This window comes from Hyperolius riggenbachi, chromosome 6 (assembly GCF_040937935.1).
Source record: "Hyperolius riggenbachi isolate aHypRig1 chromosome 6, aHypRig1.pri, whole genome shotgun sequence".
Taxonomy (NCBI): Eukaryota; Metazoa; Chordata; class Amphibia; order Anura; family Hyperoliidae; genus Hyperolius; species Hyperolius riggenbachi.
This window is the reverse complement of record NC_090651.1, coordinates 219,330,733-219,356,762: the sequence shown is the minus strand read 5'-3', so window position 1 is coordinate 219,356,762 and position 26,030 is coordinate 219,330,733. Positions and strand designations below refer to the sequence as shown.

Here is a 26,030-nt window from a genome sequence, read left to right as displayed (position 1 = left end):
CGTGAATACACTGTTTGTGTTAGCGCTCAGACCTTAGTGCAGTGCCCTGGTGTTGATACTAAGGATTTCACACCTTAGCTTAGGAATATTATTGTATATTGATCTGTGTTTTGACTCTGGCTATCCCTGACTACTCTATCTCTTGCTGATCTTGTGCCTTTGCCTATCTGATCCTTGTTGCCGACCTCTGCCCGTTTACCGATTACTCTTCTGTCTTCTGCTCCTGTACTGTTGCCGTCATCTCTGTTGCGGAACCCTTGTCTGTCTGACCCTTCTCCCTTCAGTGGAACGTCTCCCACTGGAGGGTTATCTCTGAGGCTTGCCTTTCCGAGACGCCTGCCCTAAGCAGACGATTACTGCTAGGGGTCGAGATTCCTCACTCAGCCTGGTTAGAGGATCTCACTCACAGGGTTCCCATTCAGAGGTAACCACACCTCTGAGGAATTACTGTGAGGTGGATATTTCCACACTTCTGTTATTTTACTGTCTTTATTGTGTTGCCTTTGTTGTTGTGCCCAGAGGTTAGCTATATATCGGTATTATCGGTGATTCTGCAGATCACCAATAATCGGGTATATATCTGCATTCTTGGTGATACTGCAGATCACCAATAATCAGATTCTCTCTGTGTGCTAACATATTTCATGACAGTGTGGCAATGACAAGAGGGGTGAGGTTCAGGAAGAAGTGGTGCAAGGGTAGTAGGAAGAGTAACAGTGATATGAGATGGTGTGGCTTATGGCTGTGTTTCTAACCCGGAAGTTTGGCCAAACACATGGATTTCGCCAAGGCTCAGTAAAATGTGTTACATTGATATTTTATGTTTTATATAATCAGTTGACTTCATAAAGTTACTGTATTTTCAGGTATTCATTCAACAGTGTGGCCTATCACTTATTCCAGGCCATGAGGATGGCCACGGAGGAGATCAATAACTCCAGTATCTTGCTTCCAAATATCACCCTGGGCTATGAGATATACGACACATGCTCAGACACGTCCAACATTTATGGAAGTCTGAAGATTCTCTACCAGTGTGGTCAGTCCTATATAAAGATGCAGAACAACTTCACTAACTACAGACCCAAAGCCATTGCTCTGATTGGTCCATCCAGCAGTTCTTTTGCTTTTGTTACAGCAAGTGTTATGGGCAAATTTCTGATACCTCAGGTAAGATTTAATCTCTATCATCAGCACACTAGAGCTAGAGAATTAGGAATGTGCATATTGACCATGCTTCTTTGCAGAGAATTTGTTTAAAATCAAGTAACTATGGTATTTCAATTTGACGTAAACAGTTAAATTGAGATATCTTCAGGCTACAAGCAAAGCATATTAAGATTTCTGAAGGTTAATTTAAGGCTTTCCACTGTGCTTCCATAATTACCCAAGACCCCAATTTCCTTAGAGCCCCCTCAAGTAAGGATTTTCAGAGGTAACAATAATTTCGCTATCAGTGCAGTACTAAAATGTGAGGAGCTCAACATTCATTTCTGCCCAGGACCCCATTTTACAAAGAAACTCTCCCTGGCTGCATGGGCAGCCTTTTTTATTATTATTATTATTTAGTATTTATATAGCGCCGACATATTACGCAGCGCTGTACAATGTATATATATATATCTTGTCACTAACTGTCCCTCAAAGGAGCTCACAATCTAATCCCTACCATTGCCATATGTCTATATTATGTAGTGTAAGTACTATAGTCTAGGGCCAATTTTTTAGGGGGAGCCACTTAACTTATCCGTATGTTTTTGGAATGCGGGAGGAAACCGGAGTGCCCGGAGGAAACCCACGCAGACACGGAGAGAACATACAAACTCTTTGCAGATAGTGCCCTGGCTGGGATTCGAACCAGGGACTTTTCTTATAAACCTTTTGTATGTGTGTCTTGTTGACCACCCAGCCCAGAAATGGTAGCACTCCAAACAGTAGTAAATTACAGAAACATTTCATGTCATTTACTCAACAAATTACCAACTCACCAAAATTAATTGTTCTGTATATTGTAAATAGCCACCAAGAATTAACTGATTCAAACACTCCCTGGCAATGGGATGGATCCATGAAAACAGTCATTCACTATATTCTCAAATTAGCTAATCCTCAGCATATCTGTAGAATTGCCTGCAATGCTTCACTCAATCTCTCCCATCAAGTTGTCACAATGGCCTCAATTCACTAAGCTTTATCAAACACTTTACCAAACTTTTGATAATTTATCTCATGGGTAAAATCGAATTTTGAATTCACTAAGATGTTATAGATTTATCAAATGTTTTATCAATAAAACATTCAATAAATCTATAACACCTTTGTGAATTCAAAATTAGATTTTAACTATGAGGTAAATTATCAAACAATCGGTAAAGTGTTTGATAAAGCTTAGTGAATTGAGGCCATGTCCATAGGTCTCTGTTGTCTTTTTTCTTATGTGGCTTTCCTATATAGCAAGTCTGCTGTAGGTAAATTGGACTGTTTTGTCTTACCAGTAATGGTAGTCGCTAATCTGCAGGTCTATGTATTCAAGTGGGCAGTGCAGAGAAGGGGAATCTTCTATAGATGCACCACAGCATCCCATCAGGAGCAATGGGCTGCTACTTGTAGTAGACTGCGTTCTTGCAGTGGCCACCATGTCATGTCCCCCGGTACGTATTACCACAGCCATTGATGAGAAACGCAGGAAGGTAAACCTTGCAGTGTGGAAAGGGCGAAAAAGGGGACTTGGATAAAAGGAAAGATAATTGGCAAGTCCTAGGTTGCAAGCCAAGAAAGGCTTAGCAGGAGTGAAGGTAACTGGTGGGCTGGAGTCTAAACTGCACTGGTGGGCCAGCAGAACAGGATCAAAGATGTGGACTGGACTGCTAGGCTTACAGAAAAGGGACAGGGTTGAAAAGTTGCTAACTGAGCTGGCAGGACAGGGACTGGAATAGCAGGCTCTGGCTTCAATTCATCAAGGGCTGTTCGATAAAAAAAAAAACAAGTTGGGAAAATACTGCATTCGGTATTTTAGATTTTTTTTGCTAATTCATCAATATTTTTATAGCTGGGGTAGAAGTTTGATAATTTACCGAGCTACTATGCTTCAATTCACAAAATCTTCTTTGGTAACAGCAAAGCAACGTGGAGTGTCTCTGTGTTGTTACAAGCTGCAGCAAGGACATTACAATAGAGGCATTCCGGCATCCCTTTAGATGTACACATTTGTTATATATGTTATGGCCAGAACCCGAAGTCTGGCCACTTCGGGTTCTGGCCGGCCGAAATGCGAAGAGGCCATCTCACTGCGGCCAATGTGAGAAATAAGTGCATTCCTGGCAGCGCATCGCTCCCCGGCGCCGTGTCTTCTTTATCCCTCCACCCGCTGTGCACCATCCTCTCCTCCCTGCAGAAGCTGTCCGATTTCTGGAGGCTCAAGAACTCCATTCCTGGCATCACATCGCTCCCCGCTGCCGTGTCCTCTATACCTTCACCTGCTGTGCACCATCCTCTCCTCCCTGCAGAAGCCGTCCAATTTTCTGGAGGCGCTGTGCTCCTCTGCTCTGGCTACTCCTCCTGCCTCCCTCCTATTTCCCTTTGACAGCCGGGGACACACATGCACTCAGAGTCATTCGTGGCTGCAGGAAAGCAGGGCGGGAAGGCTGCAGGCATTGCTTCTGCCAGCACCCGCTCTGCAGGAATCAACAGAACGACTCCCTGCAGTGATGAACGACGCTGGGTACATGTGTATGTTCAGAGGGAAATATGTGGTGGGGGGGGGGGGGGGGGGGGAGATAGCCAGAACCGAGGAACAGTCAGCGCCAGGAATACATTCATTTCTAACATTGGCCGCAGTGAAACGGCCGCATTCTGGCCGTAACATATATACTGTTTGTTATACTGCCTCTGCTGTTCTGAATCTGTCCATTAGTCTTTCTTTCTTTTTTTTGCCCAGCTCCTGCTAGGCACTCCAAAAATTTACTATTATCAACCGATTGCGCCTGACTTGCATGGATCGCTGCCTGACCGACCACGGCTTGTTGATGCCTGCAAATAAATCCATTAGTCTTTCTTAACATTTTATTTAATTGCCACAGCTTAGATTAACTTTCTGAATACATTACACATGCCATGCTTGGTGATTTCCCCACTTGCTCCTTTGCATGTTCAAACAGGGACCTACAGGGTTAATTGCCGAAGGGCTCCGAGGAAGCCTCTTCTGTTCCGTTTTCTCTGCTCGCTGCCCGGCAGGTCTAAAAGCTTGTTCCAACCGAGAAGCCTGCGCAACCTATCAGAGGCACTTGCAGGAGACGGGCTGTTTCTATTGGCTCCCTGCTGTCAACCATGGGGACATCCACACGGAAGGGATTTAAAGCTAGTTTACGACAGAGGAGAGCTGGAGGTAATCACCACACATGATTCTGTGTTTTACCGCCTGCTGTAACCTTGATGAATTGACATTTACTGATGTGTTGAGGTATTTACCGCACAAGTCGGTAATTTACCTCACTGCTCGGTAATTTCAGCTTTGCATGCGGTAACTGCTTTCATGAATTGACATTTTCTTAAGTGTTCGGTAAAGTCAGCTGTTTTCAGCATTATTTTATGCGGTAATGCTTGATGAATTGAAGCCTCAGAATAGATAAACTGACATGACCAGATAACTAAAGCAGGCCATAAGAAAGAACAAGACTGACTGGCAGGACAGGGTAACTGGACTGACTGGCAGGCTGACTAAAGCAAAGCTAGGCAAGGTCAAGGCGCAAAAAGATGTCATGACTGACAAGCTGAAGCTGTGTAGCAAAAAGCATTGAACACTATTTAGCCAGGGTTCAAATAACCCTAGCTTATATGCCAGTGCTATGGCCATAACCCAGCCAGCTAGACAAGAGCACTTGTGTGCTACATTACTAGACACAAGGCATAGAACATTTATATCATGCTTTTCTCCCAGTAGACTCAAAGTGCCAGAGCTGCAGCCACTAGGACGTGCTTTATAGGCAGTAGCAGTGTTAGGTAGTCTTGCCCAAGGTCTGCTTACTGAATAGGTGCTAGCTTACTGAATAGGAAGAGCCGAGATTCAAACCCTGGTCTCTAGTGTCAGAGTCAGAGCCCTTAACCAGTACACTGTTATTTTTTTCTCATGTGGCTAAGGAGTGCATCTGACAGAGAAGCAGGAGGATAGTGTCTGCGCCATCCCAGAAGATGCCCAGGACTGGCTCAGGATGAGAATGCCAGCATTGCCAGGGAAAAGGATGATGCTATAACATTACCCCACTTTAACAGTACCTGCCAGATGGTCCCAGGAGTCAGCATCATCTTGATACACATTCTAGAATGCCTTCAGGAGTATAGGAGCATGGGTGCTGTGTTGCAGTTTTCTTGAGTTCTGTTTACGAGCAAAACTCTTCCACTTAATCAGGCATTGAAGATTACCTGTTTATCTTCTTACATAATCTTTATGGCTTGATATTTTCCTTTTCTGACACAAAGAACAGAAGACAGTGGCTTACCGGTAGATGACCATTCTGAGAAGTATTCTGAAAGTACTTTTTAAGGCAGAACATATACAATTCTGATTGAATTCGAAGGGTCACTCTAGCTTGAAGGCTACCTCACTGATGTTCTGTATGTGACACTATAACCTATGAGGGGCAGTGAACCAGTAATATTTGAGGTGTACTGCATGGGTACAGTAAGGTTGGCACATTTCAACAGTGACTACAGAAAATAAGTTTTGATCACATACTTTTAATCTATACCTGTTATTTGTTTCACTTAAAATCTGTGTCTATTATGCACATTTTTCTGTTAGTGGAAATAAGTAGCAAAATCCCTAAATACAGTTCTGGGCATAGTGGACAGCACCCTGCCCTTGCATCACCAGAGTTCCATGTTCAAATCTCTGCCAGAGCACTATCTGTATGGTCTCCTTTGTTTTGCATGGGTTTCCTCCCACATCCAAAAAAACATACTGTTCATTATATTAATTCCCTCCCTCCAAAACTTGTCAAAGGTTGTGAAAAGATTGTTAAGGTGGCACATTGGGGGAAAGGGTGCTGTACAGACACGATGTTTAGGGATAGCCAAGCAGCATGAACTGTTCAATGGAGAGACGATGAGGGATGATGGGCAGCAAACGTGAGCAGCTTGCATTCTTGACCAAAATGGCACAGAATCATTATTTCAGTAAAGTTTTCACTACTGTCTGTATGAGGCTTTGGACCATGACTTCCCAACTCTGTCCTCAAGTGCCAACAATGTTGCATATTTTGAAAGAAATCCACAGAGGTAATTAATCAGCTCTGCTGAGACACTAATTACCTCACCTGCATATGTGCAGTGTCCTGCAAGACGTACTGTGTTGGTGGTACTCGAGGACAGGGCTGGGAAGCCCTGTTTTAGACTATAGTAGGAATTTGACTGTGAGCTTCTCTGAGGGATAGTTAGCTACAAGTCCCACTAATTTATAGTGAAGCTATAGCTGATACATTTTACAAAGCCACATCAATCCTATTCTGGATCACCATCAGCTATCTGGATACTCCTTTGCACAAATGAAAACAGCCTGGCTGCGTGGAATAAATTAAAGTAAATCTGTCAGACAATTGCAGCCTGTGTACCTAGCATTAGTTATTTCTAATTAAGTTGTGCTGCACCCTCTTTGGTGAAGTGCTTGCTAAGTCCCCTTGGTACAGGGCTGAAGTCCTGTGCACACTTACTCTTGTCATTTGAGTGCTGCTCTACTCCATTTGGTTGCTTTGTAAAACCCTGCATGACATTTCAGTACTACATAAGTACACGCTAACAATAATAACAACAACATACAGTAAAACCCCAGTTATCCAGAAGTCTCAAGGAACCAGGGAAAAAAAATTCTGGCCTTGTAGGATGCATAAATCTGCTTTTTATATACAGTAATAAACCTCTGTTACATTATGTCAAGTCTGTCCATTGTTTTAATTTGTTTTTAATTACTGTATTTCATATTAATACACAGTTTAAGGCAAGTATACAGTGTGGAATATAGTATTGTTTTTTTTTAGCTAGGCCTATTTTTAACATTGAGTCTCTAGCAACCAGAAACTACACTTGTACAGCATCAGCCAGTCCTCTTTGGTGCCGGAGAAGAACAACAGTGCCCTCTTGTGTTGAAACTCCTTCCTTACAAATTGACATTTTTTTTTTAATATGTACAGTTTTGTTATATGCAAATATCTGAACACTGCTGGCAAAATTATATTTTGCAACTAAAAAGCTGTAAACAGTTACTGCAGGAAACTGTTAAGCCTCATACACAGGTATGAGGACTGTCGCCGAGCAGAGATCAGGACTTGATCTCTCACGTGACAGTGCAGGGCCGAGGTTGTTCAGAGAAGTCACTAGCCTCTAGGCTAGCAACACATTCTGTTACTATGCAGGAAGGAGGAGGGACGATGGAGCAGCACACAAGAAGTGTCACAGAACAGGGCATATTTTGCATTGAGGGGCAGCACCGGGGATTCCGTCACATTCACTGCTCATCTTGATATCGCACACCGTTACCACCATGTACACGATCAAGCTTGTTGGTTCTACATCTTGCAGCATGTCCAATCGATATATGTGACCAATTATGGCCCGAAATTGGTTGCCTCATTGATTGGACATGCTCTTTGTGGCATCGGCGATCACCTGATACGATTACAATAATCAAATCAGATTCGGATTAGGAGAAAAATGTAATGAATAAAGGCCACATATATTCCATTCCATTTTCTCCTAAGTTTTGTCCTAGGCCATTTATTTTTTTTAAACTTCTTTTTATTTGAGACAGCAAGGGGAATATACATACCAGAAAATTCAATATCAGTATCAGAACAATTATGGAATTACAAGCAACTGTTTCAAGAATAGAAATATGGAAAGTACAATTATGAATATTAAACATACATCATTTACTACATAACTGTATCACACCTATGTTATAAACCAATTATAAGCAGGTCCCTCGGCTTGGCGAGGGCTTCATAACCTACCCATAGAATATTTTCTTGCTGTCTTGCTATCTTTCAACCTTCTAGTATAACATAATTCAGGTCTATGACTTATGGCCTAATACATATAATATTTTAGTATTCTCTATCGAGGAAGAAGTAAAATAAAATTAAACTCGAACTCAAAATTAACATAAAATAATAAAACTCCTGTCTTTCTTCCCCCTTTCCTTCTACCTTGATAGAGGTAGAATGATACCACTTAGTGTATAGATTATGGAAAATAGGAACCTTTCTGTTCCTCTCATTGGTTATATTTCCAATCGGCCTAGATAACCTCCAATCTTGCCCTTAAGATACCATGTTGTATCCTCAAAAGTTTTCATTAGAGTAACAATTTGGTTTCTCGTGAATGAGTGCTCAATGTAGGGTTGCCAGGTCTTAAAAAACCTTGAGATTGATATTGACTTTGTCATTTCCATTGACAGTCTCTCCAGATGCAGAATTTGTGTGAGAATTTGTCTTAATTCCCCTATTGAGGGAGCATTGGGCTCTAACCATTTCCTCATGACAACTTTTTGGGCTGCCAGAAGAAGTAGATGTTCCCATCTCATGATTGGGGGAGTGTCTTCATTCAGAGGTCTGTCGATAGTATGGAAATGACAGAGGAGTGGATCTATTGCCCTTGTTTTTCGGGAGATCTCCTGGGAGAAGGCCAATGCATCCTTCCAGAATCCCTGGATTGCAGTGCAAAGCCATAACATATGATTTAAGTCAGGTGTTAAATTTCCACATTTGGGGCATACTGTTAATGTTTCCTGTCCAGCATGTTGATATGGACCTTGTATGGGGATATAGGCCCTAAACACTGTTTTAAGGTATATTTCCCTCCATTCTTCTCCCACGATAGCTGTTCTAACTGCAAGCCAACCTTCCTTAAGAAGATCTGGCATTTTATCTCTGGGGATTTCGAGCAGATCAGCCCATTTATGGATTTGTTGGTAGATATTTTTCTTCTTTGGCTGGGATTCCCTAAATTGAGTATAAATCCACGACAGAGATTGTTTGTATTTTAGATTGCTTATCAAATTACTGAAGCCTGCATGGGATCTGACCTTCCCTGTCCCTCCAGACCTTTGTATAATATATCCTCTCAATTGACCATAGTAAAAACCATGGTTTGAGAGGATTTCCTTAGTCAACAGGGCCTTCTCCCAGGAGATAACCCTGGCTTCTTGATCTAAGAAATCTCCCACTGAATGTATTCCCATGTTTGCCCAAAGATCGTAAACCGCATGCATGTCCCCAGACGGGAAACCAGGATTCCCTTTTAAAGGAGCTAATGGGGAGAGATAGGCTGAGAGGTTATATCGTTTTCTAGATTCCCTCCATGCTATAAGTGTGTCTCTTATCAGTATGTTATTCTTAATTTGTTTGGGTAACTTGCTCAAGGGAGTATGAAGAATCCCTAAGAAGGAATATGGGGTCACTATCTCTTTTTCCATCTGTGTTGGTGTATAAAAGGAGGTGTCTCCTACCCAGTCCCTAATATCTCTAAATAGCGCCGAGAGATTATAAGAACGAATGTCTGGGAAATTAAGTCCTAATTGGGGGATAGTTTCTTTTAATTTTGTTAGGGCTATTCTGGGTTTCCTCGACCTCCATAGAAACTTTGTAAAAGCCGATTCCAGTCGAGCTACATCTTTATGTTTTAAAAGAATGGGTATTGTCTGAAGGGGATATAAGAGCCTAGCTACACTGAACATCTTAATCAGATGTATCCTTCCTGATAAGGATAAAATTAATTTTTCCCATCCCTGGAGTTCTTTTATAATTTGTTGTATTAAGGGAGTATAGTTTAAGTTATCGATCTGTCTGTCTAGGGAGTTTGATCCCCAAATATGTAATAAAAGACTGATTATGGCGAATGCCCAGATTCAGTATCTGAGGGTGTTGCCTTTTAGCTTCTTTACTAGAGAAGAACAGGAGGTCACTTTTATGTGAGTTTATTGAAAACCCAGAGCAAGAGCCAAAGTCCTCAATATGAGACATAGGCCTCAATTCACTAAGCTTTCTCAAACACTTTATCAAACGTTTGATAATTTACCTCATGGGTAAAATCTAATTTTGAATTCACTGAGGTGTTATATATTTATCGAATGTTTTATCGATAAAACGTTCAATAAATCTAGAACACCATAGTGAATTCAAAATTAGATTTTACCCATCAGGTAAATTATCAAACATTTGATAAAGTGTTTGATAAAGCTTAGTGAATTGAGGCCATAGTCTTTTGAATATCCCTCTCAGGGTCTGACATACAGAGCAAGATATCATCAGCAAAAAGCATGGAGGAAAGTCTAGTTTTTCCTATAGATATTCCCTCAAATATCCCGAGCTGAAGAAGAGAGCGCGACAGGGGTTCCAGTGCTAAGTTAAATAGTAATGGTGATAAAGGACATCCCTGCCGCACTCCCCTCCCCAGCACAAAAGATGAGCCCATGACCCCTGGAATAACTACCCTAGCTCGAGGATTAGTATGCATGAGTTCTATATAGGACATAAAATTCCCCTGGAATCCAAACCTTCCCAAGGACTGCATCAACCATGACCACTCTATGCTGTCGAAGGCCTTCTCAGCATCAAGGGCCAAGAAGGCCTCCGACAGCCTGGCCCCCCGTCCCAGCCTGTGGTTCTCCAGAAGCAGCAATGCCTTTCTGATGTTTGTTACTGCAGTACGTTCTTTCACAAAGCCAACTTGTGAGTCACTGATCAGAGATGGTAAAAAATCTGCTAACCTGTCAGCCAGTATCTTTGAGATTATCTTAAAATCTATATTTAATAGAGAAATAGGCCTGAATGATGCTGGGTCTAAAGCATCTTTTCCCGGTTTAGGGAGGAGTTTGATAAACGCTTCATCAGCCGTAGGGGGGAGGCTATGTTTTTTGTAGATATGATTGTATAGAGTAGTCAACTTCTCTCCCATTTCAGTCTTCAGAATCTTGTAGAATTCTGGAGATAAGCCATCGGGCCCTGGAGCTTTTCCCAATTTTAGATTTTTTATGACATTATTTACTTCTCCCAGTGTGAGTAAGAACTCCAAGTTTTCCTCAGAAATTAAGGGGAGGTTAATTCTTCCCAGGAATTCCTTCTGAGCCTCGATAGATCTTGGGTGGGAGGTATAAAGATTTTTATAGAAATCATAAAAGATACCGGCAATATCATTTGGTTTTTGTACTATAGTACCTTTAGAATTTCTCAGTTGTGGGACTACCGCCGGTGTGAATCTAGCCCTTGTCATATTAGCCAGCAATTTTCCAGACTTATTTCCCCACCTGAAAAACCTTGCAGAACCTGAAGATCTATAAATTGAGTCGTATCGTTCTAGGTATATATCACAGTTTTTTTTATCTCAAACCCACTTGTCTCTGTTGAGATCAGATGGGTCCTTGATGTATAATTGATATGATTGTCTTGCTTTTACACTAGAAGACATGTAGTGCTCTAGAATTTTTTTCCTATACGCTGCAGAATAAGCAATAATTTGTCCCCTCAATACTGCCTTAGCCGTTTCCCAAAAAAGGATTGGCTGAGATAGATGTTGTTTGTTGTTAAATGTATAATCTCTCCACCACAAGATTAGATCTTTAGAGAATTGTTCGTCCTTATAAAGAAAAGATGGGAAGTGCCATGTACCTGCTTCCTTCCTAGGGCTGAGATGTAGTTTTGCTACTACAGGTGCATGGTCTGATATGACCATTGCTTTTATTTCTATCTGCTGTAGGGAGGTAACTAAGTTTTGTGAGGATAGTATTAGGTCAATACGAGAATGAGAGGAGTGTACATGAGAAAAATATGTAAAGTCTCTGTCTAGGGGGTGCAAGTGGCGCCATCCATCGATTAAGGCTGTTGTTGTTAGAAATAAATCTAATGAGCCGTCTTGGGGATTAGGTCTATGATTTTTGGAGTTATGGGTTTGTCTATCTTCTGCCGGGGACACAACCGCATTAAAATCCCCTAAAATTAGGCATTTAGCATGATCAGCTTTGGACATCACATCTACAGCCAGCCTTCTGAAAAAGCTATTCGGGGCATATATACCCCAGAGCACTACATTGGTTAATCCTTCCCTGAATTCAACTCTAACCCATCTGCCATCTTTTTTATCAACTTCAATGGAGGTAATCTGGCCCATGAAAGATTTCCCAATCAGTATTAGAACACCAGCCTTTCTCCCTTGCGCTGGAGCACCTATCACCTGGCGTACCCACATTTTAGACATCAACTCTAGCTCATGAGATCTAAGATGTGACTCCTGCAAGACTGCTATATCGACCTTTAGTTTACCCAGGTGTCGCAAGATTTGTGATCTTTTCTGTGGGGTCCTTAGGCCTCTAACATTCCACGTGGTAATTATCAGCTATACCAAATTAGTTTGGAGAAATTCTCACATGACTTATAAAATTGCATGAGTAGGACACCCACTGTCCCAGCAGCAGTAGGTGTACTTTTAGAGTTTGAGAGGAACTGAGATTTACCAGCCGCTTCAGCTGTAGGGGTGGAAGAGAGAGAACAGGCATTCCTATATCTAATAAACCCTAACATAAAAAAAACATTAATATGAAAAGTAACAAAAACAAAACCAAAAGAAAATAATAATATCACTAACTTTTGTTTTCCCTTCGTCTCTAACCCTGTCAGGTCAAAACCAAGGGAAAAAGATCCTATCTTTTCGAAGAGCCGGGGAAATCCAGGGGCTCCTAAATCTCTCATCCCCCATGCTGTACTCCATTCTTTAGTTTCCCGATGCACCCTAAAATTACCTTCTGACTTCCTTTTTTCCGCAGGAGTGTTATCTACAGTGTACGGGCAAGCACTAATTAACATCAGTAAGCCATAATATAATGAGAACTGCAGCGCTAATAAATGGAAAATAAGAAAGAGTCCCGCATGGTGTCCTTTTTCAGGGATCGCCCTCGCGTCCAGGCCTGCGTAGAGCTCCCAGAAGCATGCTAGGCTGTGTAGCATTATCCCACCCGCTATATAGAAACAGTCATCATGAGTTATCTAATACTTATATACTCCAGCTACCGAGTAAAATCTGCATCTTTATAGATATAACAAGTAGCCGGAATAAAGAAAAGATTAAAAGTAAACGTATCGGCTTTGTTAACTTCTGTCCCCCCTAGTAAAAGGTCCATTATGGCAGATCTTTTTCTTAAGAACGCACTAGGCAATAGTTACTCATCCCATGTTGAAGAGTCTTGGCTCTGGATCAGGTCTCTTGTTTTCTCCGGGGAGGGTGTTGGCGACTTATTCTCCTGGGATCGCCTTCGGTCAGAAGAAACATCAGGAGACGTATGTCTTGGCGACAGAGGAGTGTCCAGGTATCTCTGGGCCTCAGAAGGGGATGTAAACGCTACAGGCTTTCCCTCGTCTTGGTAAATTACCAGTGTAGCTGGATAATTCAATGCGAATTTAAGTTTGCGGCGTATCAAGGCTTGACAAACCGGATTAAAGGATTTGCGGACTCTATTAACTTCAGCCGAGTAGTCAGCGAAGAGTAGTAATCTTTGGTTATTAATCACCAGCTCTTTCTGTTTCCTGTAAGCCTGCATTATGAGAACCTTCTCCGAGTAGTCCAGATAACGTGCGATTGTAGGGCGAGGTGATTTCCTCTCTGTACGCAGAGGGCCTATACGATGTGCCCTTTCCACTTTAAACATAGTGTCCAGGCCCAAGGCCCTTGGAATCTCATTTGAACAAATGTACGCTAAGTCCGCGGGTTTAACCGATTTCGGAATCCCTATTATCCTGAGATTATTCCGGCGGGAGCGGTTTTCTAGATCATCGAGTTTATCGAAAATAATCACTTGCCTTGCGTTAGTGTGATGAGCCAGTTTTGAAGTTTCCTCCGCCTTGTCCTCCAGTGAGCTAATCCGGGTCTCGGCCTGTTGGATTCTGACCGTCTGCGAGGATATCTCATCTTGAATGCCCCTTAGCTGTCTCTCAATTACTTCCGTAATGGTTGCAGTCAGCTCCGGTTTTAAAAGTTTGACTACCTCCATTGCCAGCGAGTTGTAGTCAATCGTTTGCTGGAAAGCCGAGTGTGTTTCAGGCTCTGGGTCTGAGATCTCGTTGTCTGGTTCAGACGTTGCACTCGCCGCCATCTTGGGTGCGGTCGCCTTAGAGCCTGTTCTGGGAGGCTTCGGTGCTGTCTTATATCGTGATGCCCGGAGGACGTAGCGGTCCATAGTTTGGTTCTCTTGTGGTTCCGACATGGGATTGCCAATGTTCTCTATTAATTCAGCTGCGGGGGACAGGTTGTTAAAGCGAGCGGGACGGAGCTCTCAGCCTAAGCTTCCATCTCCCACGGCGCCGGAACCGGAAGTCCTGTCCTAGGCCATTTTTTCACACCTTATCAATAAAGTGCATTTTAAGTCACCAGCAAGCAAGAAAATACTCAGAATAATTTTGTAAATACTTTTTTTTAACGTACATTTTAACGTACATTTGGTACTTTTTCCAAATTCTTTTGCAAAGTGTTAAAAATGTTTTTTTTTTGCTTTTTTTGTTAAACAGAAGATGGAAATGCATCTCCTAGGAGAAAACTTAGGAATAAAGTGAATTGAATAAGAGCATGTGTGCGTTACAAAATGCCCACTCTACAATGCAGGCATAATTAATGCAACACAAACTCTGAATGTAAAAAAATGTGTACATTATTCCATTGCATGATCAATTATTATGCAGAAACACAATATAGACAGCATGTTAGCATAATGAGATCTGCTATAATGCAGAGATGTGAACATGCCCATAGAAATAAATGAGAAGACAAAACAGCACAACACAACTCACATAGTGTGACCTGGTTGGAGCTGAATGGAGCGCACGGTAAAGTGAATGCAGGCAGACAGAGCATGGGAGAATGGAAGGTTCAGAGGGTTGATGTCAGCAGGGCCGGTTCAAGTAACAATTGGGCCCTAGGGCAAAATTAGGCCTGGTTCACACTTGCGGTTCTCTGCCAAACGGACCGGATGACCTGACCGGATCCGGACCGGATCCGGATCGGAACCGTACGGTTCTGATCCGGATCCGATCCGCATCCGGTCAGGTTGCATCAGGTGTTCATCAGGATGCGATCCGGATCCGTTTGGCAAAAGATAGTAGAAATAGAATAAAGATGTTGGGGTCTGGGAGGTCAGCAGAAGGTGGACCTGTGGAATCAGGCCCTCCGCTGTTTAGCACTCACCTCCACCTCCGACATACTGCCAACATCTCCAGCACGTTTAAAATCACTGCTGCTCCACTCCAAAATGCTTGCCCATGTGTCCCCATCCAAAATCGCCGCTTCAATACGCATAGGAAGTGGGGTAGAACTCCTGGATTTTTAGCCAGTGTGTTGTGCGCTCTCCGGTTCTCATTGGTTTGTATTGGCCGGATGGTGCAGTCCGGCTCCGCTCCGGATACGGCTGCCGGAGGAGCCGGACTAAAAAATAGCGCATGTTGGGTCTTATGCCGGAGTCCGGATCCGGTCCGGACGAAACTGACGCATGTGAACGGACGCATAGGCTTTCATTGCTATGCCGTGCGTCCGTTCCGTCCGTTCTGCATGCGGTCCGGCTCCGGCACGGCGATTCCGGACGGCGACCGCTAATGTGAACCGGGCCTTAGCCTGGGGGCCCACCAACAGAGACCCCCCCGACCAAAAAGCGCCATTAGAGGCCCTTTGTTGCAGCCAAATTTCCCTCCAGGGCCCCTGAGCTGGCTGCTGACCCTCCCCCAATCACCTCCCAACTTAACAGACTGTGCAGATTCCCTGGGGAGCAACAGTTAAGATGGGCAGGGACACCTTGGGGGCCCCTACAAGCTCTGGGGCCCTGGGGCATTTGCCCATTTTTACCTATGGTAGCTCCGGCACTGGATGTCAGGTCTGGGTAGAGTACATACCTAAAAAGAGATGGAATGAGAGAAAGGTAAGTCCTGGGACAAGGATATAACTGACCTTGTTCACTGTGCAGCAGTGCAGCAGTGACACTGTCATAAACTAAACAATGCTAAATAAAATAATGATATGCATTTCTTGTTTTTAGATAAGTTACTCGGCCACCCACGAGCTGCTGAGCAATAAGCAGATATACCCGTCTTTCCTGCGCACCATCCCTAGTGACAAGCTCCAGGTGGAAGTCATCATAAACTTGCTTAAGAGGTTTCATTGGACTTGGGTGGCCATGGTTGGCAGTAACGATGTCTATGGCACACAAGGTTTACAGGACTTGATGAACTTGGCAGCCAGTTATGGAATTTGTGTAGCATACCAGGGACTGGTCCCTTTAAGCACAGACACAACAACTGTCAAAAAAATGATCTCTGATATTATCCAGACCGGAGCCAAGGTGGTTGTGGTATTCTCATCTTATTTCAATGCCAGGATCCTTTTTCAAGAAGTCATCATTGCCAATCTTACAAACTATGTTTGGGTTGGGAGCGAAAGCTGGTCAATGGACCCATTAACTGCTGGGCTGACAAATATTAGCAGAATTGGGTCAGTGTTAGGAGTCGCAGTGGGACAAACTTATTTCCCCAAACTCCTCCAGTTTGAGACAGACTATGTCAGATCACTGAAAAGTAAAGGCAAGTATGCCTGTAACCAAGTATGTTCCACCTGCCAATCGTTCACTCTGCAGAACATGTCTTCCCCTAGCCAGTCTGACATGTCGTCCTCTTTTAATGTCTACTCGGCTATGTATGCCATAGCGCATGGCTTAAACCAACTACTGGACTGTGACTCTGGGCAATGCAGCAACAAAACATACTATCCATGGCAGGTAAGGAACTTCACTAATATCAGTATTATTTAGTTGTATGACAACTTCTATAGCTTTCATGTCGTTTACCCACCCTAATCTTGGTATCAGTTTTTTTTAAAGGACAGACAGGGTTTTTTTGGTACCCAATATTTAATGCCATGTGTTAAAGTCCAAGTTCAAACACAGTTTTTGTATATGCATTTGTTAGAACACTGTGTTCTATGAATTATGCATAAAAAGTTCACAAACATAGCGATTCTTGAACAATTAAAAAAGGAAATGATTTGCTGCACAGATTCATAGTTCCTTATTAAATCCTCAGTAATCTCCTTGTGCCTGCTCACTCCCTCATAGTCAGTTTCAAGCCATGTGTAAGGGTGCATACACACATCCACTTTTGATTGGCCAGTCACTTGGCCAATTTTACCACCTACTTGTAGAATAAGAGCTTACTTAAGCTTGACCTCTTCATAGTATTCAAAATCTGTTTGCACTCATAATATATGGAAGTGGTAAAATTGGCAAATCAAAATTGATAGTGTGTTTGTACCCTAAAGGTGGCCACTAACGGTCCAATTTCTAGCAAAAAATCGTTCGAGTGATCAGATAATGCTGATTGGAAGAAAAATCATTCACTACACCATCAACAAACCAATCTTTGTTTCCTATCTATCACAGCCAACAAGAAAATACAAATTTTGGTTTGACGAAAATCCAAACGGACGACTATTTTTATAATCGATTGTGCCCATCAACGTAGATTATTTACAACCAATCCGATCAGAATTTCTGATCGCTCAAACGATTTTTCGCTAGAAAGAGGGCATTACTCTAACGACAGAGAAATCTTTCTTTCGCCTTCACACCCATGTGACTAAAGAGGGAATGTTTCAGGCTGGTTTGGTGTGAGCAGAAGCTGTTGGTCACTGAGGATCTATAAATGGGAATGGCAGGTAGTTTACTGTTTTATTTTGCAGAAACTGCATTTTTTTTACAACATATGCTTAATTAATGTAAAATATATTCTATTAAATAGGTATAATGTATACATAAAGTGTGTATGATATCACTTAAATGCATACATTTAAGTGAAATGAAAAGATACATTTTGGAAAAAATTGCATTTTTTCTTATTTTGACATGATACAACTATTTTAAAAGAACAGTTAATATGCATTATCATTATGATTATTATTGTTATTTCCATATTTTATTATTTAATTGTTCATATTTCATAATAATAATAATAATAATAATAAGTCTAACCTTTGTATAGTGCTTTTCTCCTGTCGGACTCTGCAGAGCTGCAGCCACCAGAGGCGTATCTTGATGAAATGGCGCTTATGGCAAACATTAAAATTGAACCCCCAGCCTTCTTCCCTTTCAATGCGGACCTGAACTCAGAACTTTTTCTCTGCTCTAAAGCTAGGTTCACAGTGGTCAGTTGCATAATGCACACATTATAATGACCGTGAACTGCAATCGAGACTGGCCATATACTTTAATACAAAGCCTGCATGCAGTGAGTTAGAATAACGCGATCCGTTACTGTGAACAGCTTCATAGAATAGTATGGGCAGTGAGTTGACATGCAGAATGTTCCTGCAATGCAACTGACCACTGTGAACAGGGCCTAAAAGATATAATTTAACTTTTAACCACTTCACCACTGAGGGGTTTTACCCCTTGACCACCAGAGCAATTTTCACCTTTCAGCGCGCCTTCCATTCATTCATCTATAACTTTATCATTACTTATCACAATGAAATGAACTATATCTTGTTTTTTTTTTTGCCACCAATTAGGCTTTCTTTAGGTGGGACATTTTGCCAAGAATTATTTTATTCTAAATGTGTTTTAATGGGAAAATAGGAAAAAAATGTGGGAAAAAAATTATTATTTTTCAGTTTTTGGCCTTTATAGTTTTTAAATAATGCATGCTACTGTAATTAAAACCCTTGAAATGTATTTGCCCATTTGTCCCGGTTATAAAACCGTTTAAATCATGTCCCTATCACAATGTTTGGCGCCAATATTTTAATTGGAAATAAAGGTGCATTTTTTTCAGTTTTGCATCTATCCCTAATTACAAGCCCATAGTTTATAAAGTAACAGTGTTATACCCTCTTGACATAAATATTTAAAAAGTTCAGTCCCTAAGGTAACTATTTATGTATTTTTTTTTAATTGTAATTCATTTTTTTTTATTTTATTTACAAAAAAAATAAATTGGGGAGTGTGGGGGGTAAGGAGTTAATTTTTTGTGTAAAACTAATTTATTTGTATGTGAAAAATGCTTTAGGGTGTAGTTTTACTATTTGGCCACAAGATGGCAACATTAACTTTTTGTTTAATGCGACCTTCAAGCGTCCTTCCGGACGCTTGCAGGAAGTACTAGGAGGCTGGCAACGTTTTTTTTTTCACAATGATCGCGCTGCTTATCGGAAAAGCAGCGGATCATTGCGGGGCTTAGATCAACGAACGGGAATGTATTTTCCCGTTCATTGATCTCCGGGTGAGCGGCCAGCGGCGTGTTTATGAGCGGGAGTGCGCGCTAGAGCGAGCGGGAGCGCGGGCAGCGGCGGGAGCGCGGAAAGTACGCATTTCTCTGTTCCTGGTGGTGAAAGGATGGAAAAAGGGACGGAGAAATGCATATGCGTGGGGGTAAAGTGGTTAATATAATACAATAATAACAGCATAATAACCTTCAAACAAAAAACATTTCTTTGTTACAGCTGATACAAATCTTAAACTAAATCTGGACTGTTTCAACTTCCTGATTCATGGAAGCAGACATATTGTTAACATCTTGTACTTTCAAATGCCATGGCTTGGATTTAAACTAAGTCAATGCTGAACAGTACCTCAAAGTGATCCATGCTGGTCTGTGAAAGTCAATCTGGTGAGCGCACATACGGTATAACACCAGAGGGGAAGCATCGGCAAATGCAGGGGGGATTACAGCTGCCCAGAATCCCCCCTCAGACCAGGTCCGGTGCAGTGTCTGGGTACAGGCATAAGTTGAGACACCAGAATATCTGCAGGCATCCTGCAGCTCACAACACCGTGCTACTGCCTGCACTTTCTTTCCCAGCCACATTTGACTTTGGATGGAGCAGCAGTGTGTGTACAGAGCATGGAGCAGCAGTGTGTGTACAGAGCATGGGGCAGCAGTGTGTGTACAGAGCATGGAGCAGCAGCCTGTGTACAGAGCATGGGGCAGCAGTGTGTGTACAGAGCATGGAGCAGCAGTGTGTGTACAGCATATGGAGCAGCAGTGTGTGTACAGCACATGGGGCAGCAGTGTGTTTACAGCACATGGGGAAGCAGTGTTTGCACAGCACATGGGGAAGCAGTGTGTGTACAGCGCATGGAGCAGCAGCGTATGTACAAAGCATGGAGCAGCAGCGTATGTACAAAGCATGGAGCAGCAGCGTGTGTACAGAGCAGTTTTTGGCCTTTATAGTTTTTAAATAATGCATGCTACTGTAATTAAAACCCATGAAATGTATTTGCCCATTTGTCCCGGTTATAAAACCGTTTAAATCATGTCCCTATCACAATGTTTGGCGCCAATATTTTAATTGGAAATAAAGGTGCATTTTTTTCAGTTTTGCATCTATCCCTAATTACAAGCCCATAGTTTATAAAGTAACAGTGTTATACCCTCTTGACATAAATATTTAAAAAGTTCAGTCCCTAAGGTAACTATTTATGTATTTTTTTTTAATTGTAATTCATTTTTTTTTATTTTATTTACAAAAAAAATAAATTGGGGAGTGTGGGGGGTAAGGAGTTAATTTTTTGTGTAAAACTAATTTATTTGTATGTGAAAAATGCTTTAGGGTGTAGTTTTACTATTTGGCCACAAGATGGCAACATTAACTTTTTGTTTAATGCGACCTTCAAGCGTCCTTCCGGACGCTTGCAGGAAGTACTAGGAGGCTGGCAACGTTTTTTTTTCACAATGATCGCGCTGCTTATCGGAAAAGCAGCGGATCATTGCGGGGCTTAGATCAACGAACGGGAATGTATTTTCCCGTTCATTGATCTCCGGGTGAGCGGCCAGCGGCGTGTTTATGAGCGGGAGTGCGCGCTAGAGCGAGCGGGAGCGCGGGCAGCGGCGGGAGCGCGGAAAGTACGCATTTCTCTGTTCCTGGTGGTGAAAGGATGGAAAAAGGGACGGAGAAATGCATATGCGTGGGGGTAAAGTGGTTAATATAATACAATAATAACAGCATAATAACCTTCAAACAAAAAACATTTCTTTGTTACAGCTGATACAAATCTTAAACTAAATCTGGACTGTTTCAACTTCCTGATTCATGGAAGCAGACATATTGTTAACATCTTGTACTTTCAAATGCCATGGCTTGGATTTAAACTAAGTCAATGCTGAACAGTACCTCAAAGTGATCCATGCTGGTCTGTGAAAGTCAATCTGGTGAGTGCACATACGGTATAACACCAGAGGGGAAGCATCGGCAAATGCAGGGGGGATTACAGCTGCCCAGAATCCCCCCTCAGACCAGGTCCGGTGCAGTGTCTGGGTACAGGCATAAGTTGAGACACCAGAATATCTGCAGGCATCCTGCAGCTCACAACACCGTGCTACTGCCTGCACTTTCTTTCCCAGCCACATTTGACTTTGGATGGAGCAGCAGTGTGTGTACAGAGCATGGAGCAGCAGTGTGTGTACAGAGCATGGGGCAGCAGTGTGTGTACAGAGCATGGAGCAGCAGCCTGTGTACAGAGCATGGGGCAGCAGTGTGTGTACAGAGCATGGAGCAGCAGTGTGTGTACAGCATATGGAGCAGCAGTGTGTGTACAGCACATGGGGCAGCAGTGTGTTTACAGCACATGGGGAAGCAGTGTTTGCACAGCACATGGGGAAGCAGTGTGTGTACAGCGCATGGAGCAGCAGCGTATGTACAAAGCATGGAGCAGCAGCGTATGTACAAAGCATGGAGCAGCAGCGTGTGTACAGAGCATGGAGCAGCAGTGTGTACAGAGAATGGTGCAGCTCTGGGGAACTTAACAGAGTCAGGTATGAGCACAGCCCTGTGCCCTGCTATGTGAATGCTTCACTTTCCCCTTCATTGCCAATGTCGGCTGTCCTCATTATTATCTGTATCCAAACTGCTCCTGATCGATCCTGTTGTCGATCTGGAGCAGATCGGATATTTAGGAAATAATTTTCAGATCCTGTTAGTCGGATGGGAAGTTGAATTATGTGTACCCAGTATGATGTCGTACTATATTATTATACTGTATTGTGCGTGGCTGAGGGAGACAGGAATCCCCCCTTTGAAAATCCTGGGTTTGCCCCTGGGGAGAGTGCATGTTGGGTGTTCCTATCCACCATGGCTGTGCTGCGCTCACTGGTATGGGATGACTGGGTGTTTTTGGTCAGTGGTGGTGGGAATGCAACTGAGGAGTGGAAATACTGCACACTGATCTTATTTGTATTTTATTTGAGGTGATGCTGAACATCTGCTTTCAGCAGGAGTCTCAACAACAACTGAAAAGCTTAAAGGGAACCTAAACTGAGAAGAGATATGGATTTTTCCTTTTAAAATAATACCAGTTGCCTGACTCTCCTGATGATCCTGTCTCTCTAATACTTTTAGCCACAGCCCCTCAACAAGCATGCAGATCAGGTGCTCTGACTGAAGTCAGACTGGATTAGCTGCATGCTTGTTCCAGGTGTGTGATTCAGCCACTACTGAAGTCAAATAGATCAGCAGGACTGCCAGGCAACTGGTATTGTTTAAAATGAAACATCCAAATCCCTCTCAGTTTAGGTTCCCTTTAAGCAATAGGCTGCTGTCCTGTTCACATGCAGGGAAAAAAAACAGCATGACGGCATGCTGATGCTGGATTTAAACACATCCCACCTCTGAATCCCCATAGCCATGCATGGCACGGCTTGAAGGTTTTAGCTAAGTCTCGCATCACAGCTGTACCGGCATCGCTTCTCACAAGACGCATGCCATGTAGAGTGGAAACAGGCCCTAAAGCTTTGCCGAAAGTGAAGTGTCTTGATTGTACTTTTGGAAATTACGTTCTTGCGGTTGAGAGATACACATAGTGGTATACATGGAAATCAGTCTTACAGAATAGCTTCACATTGTTATTGGAATTCACATTTAAAGGGAAATTGAAATTAGAAGTATATGAAGGCTGCCATATTTATTTCCTGTTAAACAATAGTTGCCCGGCAGCCCTGCTGGTCTCGTTGGCAGCAGTAGTGTCTTAATTACACCAGAAACAAGCATGCAGCTAATCTTGTCAGATCTAACAATAATGTCACAAACATCTGAACTCAATTCTTGTTCAGGGTCCATGGCTAAAAGTATTAGAGGCAGAGGATCAACAGGATAGCCAGGCAGCTGGTATTGCTTAAAGAGACTCTGTAACAAAATTTTCAGCCTGATTTCTTCCATCCTATAAATTTCTATACCTGTTCTAATGTGGTCTGGATTACTACAGCCTTTTCTAGTTGCACTGTCTCTGTAATATGTCTAATCTTCTTTTCTTTGTCAAGCTTTGTCCACCCAGGGAGGAATGTGCTGCCTCTGCTGTGATAGGGAGAAGTTATGCACGCCCCCTCCAGGCTCTGTGTGCTTTGTTTCCTCCCACAGACAGAGCTCTCTGAGGGGGAAGGGAGCTGCCTGTCACATGCTGAGAACTGTGAGAAATCCAGACTGGAGTGCAGATAATTCACTATGTAATTAAAGCTTGTAGTATACTGTAACATGATATATATATATATATATATATATATATATATCATGTTACAGTATACTACAAGTATACTGTATATATGTATATACATACAAACATCTGCCTAAACTGGACAGGATCGATACCTAGGCAGTCCTTAGTAATTTTACAATTATTTGACCAGAAGGGTCGGATCAGCGGATACGAATGCCAAACATGTACCATAGTTCCCTCCCATTCTTGACAGCGCCAGCATAATGCTGGAATATCAGCATTCATTTTGTGAGGTATCATAGGGGTTTTGTACCATCTGGAGATAATTTTAAAGACGTTCTCCTTGCCCCTTCCAGAGACAGATGCCTCATCCCAAACATCATCTGCAAACTCAGATTCCAACTCCTGTTGCCATTTCAGCACATAAGAAGGCTTACAGTCATAACCAGTCTCTAAGAGCACTTTGTAATAAGATGACAAGGCTCCACAATCTGGGGGCAAGGAGAACACTCGTTTCTCCACTTCTGTGGGATCTCTAACTTGATATCCCCCCTTCATAATGATTCCATCTTCATTGTACAATCTTACCACTTCTATGTAATATTAACCTCCTGGGCGATAATCCCGAGCTGAGCTCGGGGTATATCGCACAGGAGGATTTCTTAGGCCCTGGTGGGCCGATTTGCATAATTTTTTTTTGTTACACGCAGCTAGCACTTTGCTAGCTGCGTGTAACTTTCGAATCGCCGCCGCTCGCCGCCAATCCGCCGCTACCCGCCGTGCAGCGCAGCCCCCCCCCCCAGACCCCTTGCGCAGCCTGGCCAATCAGTGCCAGGCAGCGCTGAGGGGTGGATCGAGACTCCCTCTGACGTCACGACGTCCATGACGTCGGTGACGTCATCCTGCCCCGTCGCCATGGTGACCGGGGAAGCCCAGCAGGAAATCCCGTTCTGAACGGGATTTCCTGCTTACTCTGATCGCCGAAGGCGATCGGAGTGGGTGGGGGGATGCCGCTGCGCAGCTCTCGCTACATGATTTAAATGATGTAGCAGGGCTCGCTACATGATTTAAATTTTTTTTTTTAAAAGTGCTGTGCCCCCTCCTGGGTGATGCAATTGTATCGCCCAGAGGGTTAAAGTCTCTATTCAAAGTATATTCACTCAGTTTACCCTTCCACTACATAGATTTGGTAAATTTGTATAATCAAGATTATATAATTGATGGGTAAGATGAGGACTGGGTTTGGTATTGGTGAAATGCAAATGTATAGAAATAACCGTTTCTTTATGTTGCAGAATGAAAATTGTATAGTTCTAATTTTTTTGCCCATAGCTGCTGGAAAAAGTGAAGAGAGTAAATTTCACACTCTACAACCAGTCCATTTACTTTGATGCCAATGGAGACCCAGCAACTGGCTATGACATAATCATGTGGTCTTGGAATGGAAGCCGCACAACCTTCAATGTTATTGGTTCCTATAGTAAGAGCTCACAAAAGCTGCAGCTGAAGGACACACTTCAGTGGTACACTGGGGACAACACGGTGAGTTAGATCAAGTGGCAACTATTTAGTGAATATGTTTTATTTTGCATCACTCAGCAACCTACAGCACTGCCAACAACACTGGGGTTGATTTACTGGGGGAAAAGAATGTTGCAGAAGATGGAGGAGCATAACTTATTCAGCAAATCGGGACTGGAATTTGATAAATGGGTCTGCAATTAGGTCTTCTGGGTCATATCAGAATATAATATGTGGTGGTTGAAAGAATAGTGTAATAAAAAATTCACACCCCTACAGCAATAACACAATGGGCTCAATTCACTAAGCATTACTGCATTCAGTAATGCAGAAAAACGCTGATTTGCCAAATATCTGGTCAAATTTCAATTCATTAAGGCTTTTACCGCATAGAAAAGTAAAATTACAGACTAGTAAGGTAATTACCAACTTCTGCAGTAAATACCTCAAGAAATTTAAATTCACAAAGATTAGAGCATTCGGTAAAACAAGTGAGATGTTTAGTATTTTACCTCCAACCTGGCGCTGCCGGCAACTAACAATCAGCCATTCGGTAAAATGAAAACGGTAAAGGAGACAGCCAATAGGAGGAGCCACCTCAACCTTCTACTCACTTCATTGATACCGATGTACTGCCAGACGGGACATCAGAAAGCAAACAAAACACAAATTAACATATTGAATTCAGAAAAAAGTGAAAAATACAGAATACCTACCTATCGTTTATTTACAGATTCATTAGTGAACTGAAGTCAATCTGTATTCATTAAAAAACACACGACTGCTGTAAATAGAAACTTCACTGCTGAGGTGACTGCTTTGCCCCACCAGTTTCTGCTGTGCACAAAGGTAAAGGTGGCAGTAAAGGTGGCCATACACTTATAGATTTGCAGCAGATTCGACCATCAGATAGATTTCTGTCAGATGCCTGTCAAGTCGAATCTGACAGGAATCTATCTGATGCGTGGCACACACTAGGAACAGATTTCCAATAGATTTCAGAAATCTATTGGAAATC

At 42.6% G+C, this 26,030-nt stretch overlaps 1 protein-coding gene across 1 annotated transcript in view; it reads left to right on the top strand.

Annotated features, from left to right (window-relative positions):
* TAS1R1 (taste 1 receptor member 1) overlaps positions 1–26,030 on the top strand; it is a 127,783-nt gene that overhangs the window by 79,798 nt on the left and 21,955 nt on the right. Inside the window, exons 2-4 of the mRNA XM_068242153.1 lie at positions 867–1,170; positions 16,055–16,789; positions 24,824–25,033. Coding sequence (XP_068098254.1) covers positions 907–1,170; positions 16,055–16,789; positions 24,824–25,033 — 1,209 coding nt within the window. The 5' untranslated portion in view covers positions 867–906. The remainder of the gene's footprint in view (positions 1–866; positions 1,171–16,054; positions 16,790–24,823; positions 25,034–26,030) is intronic.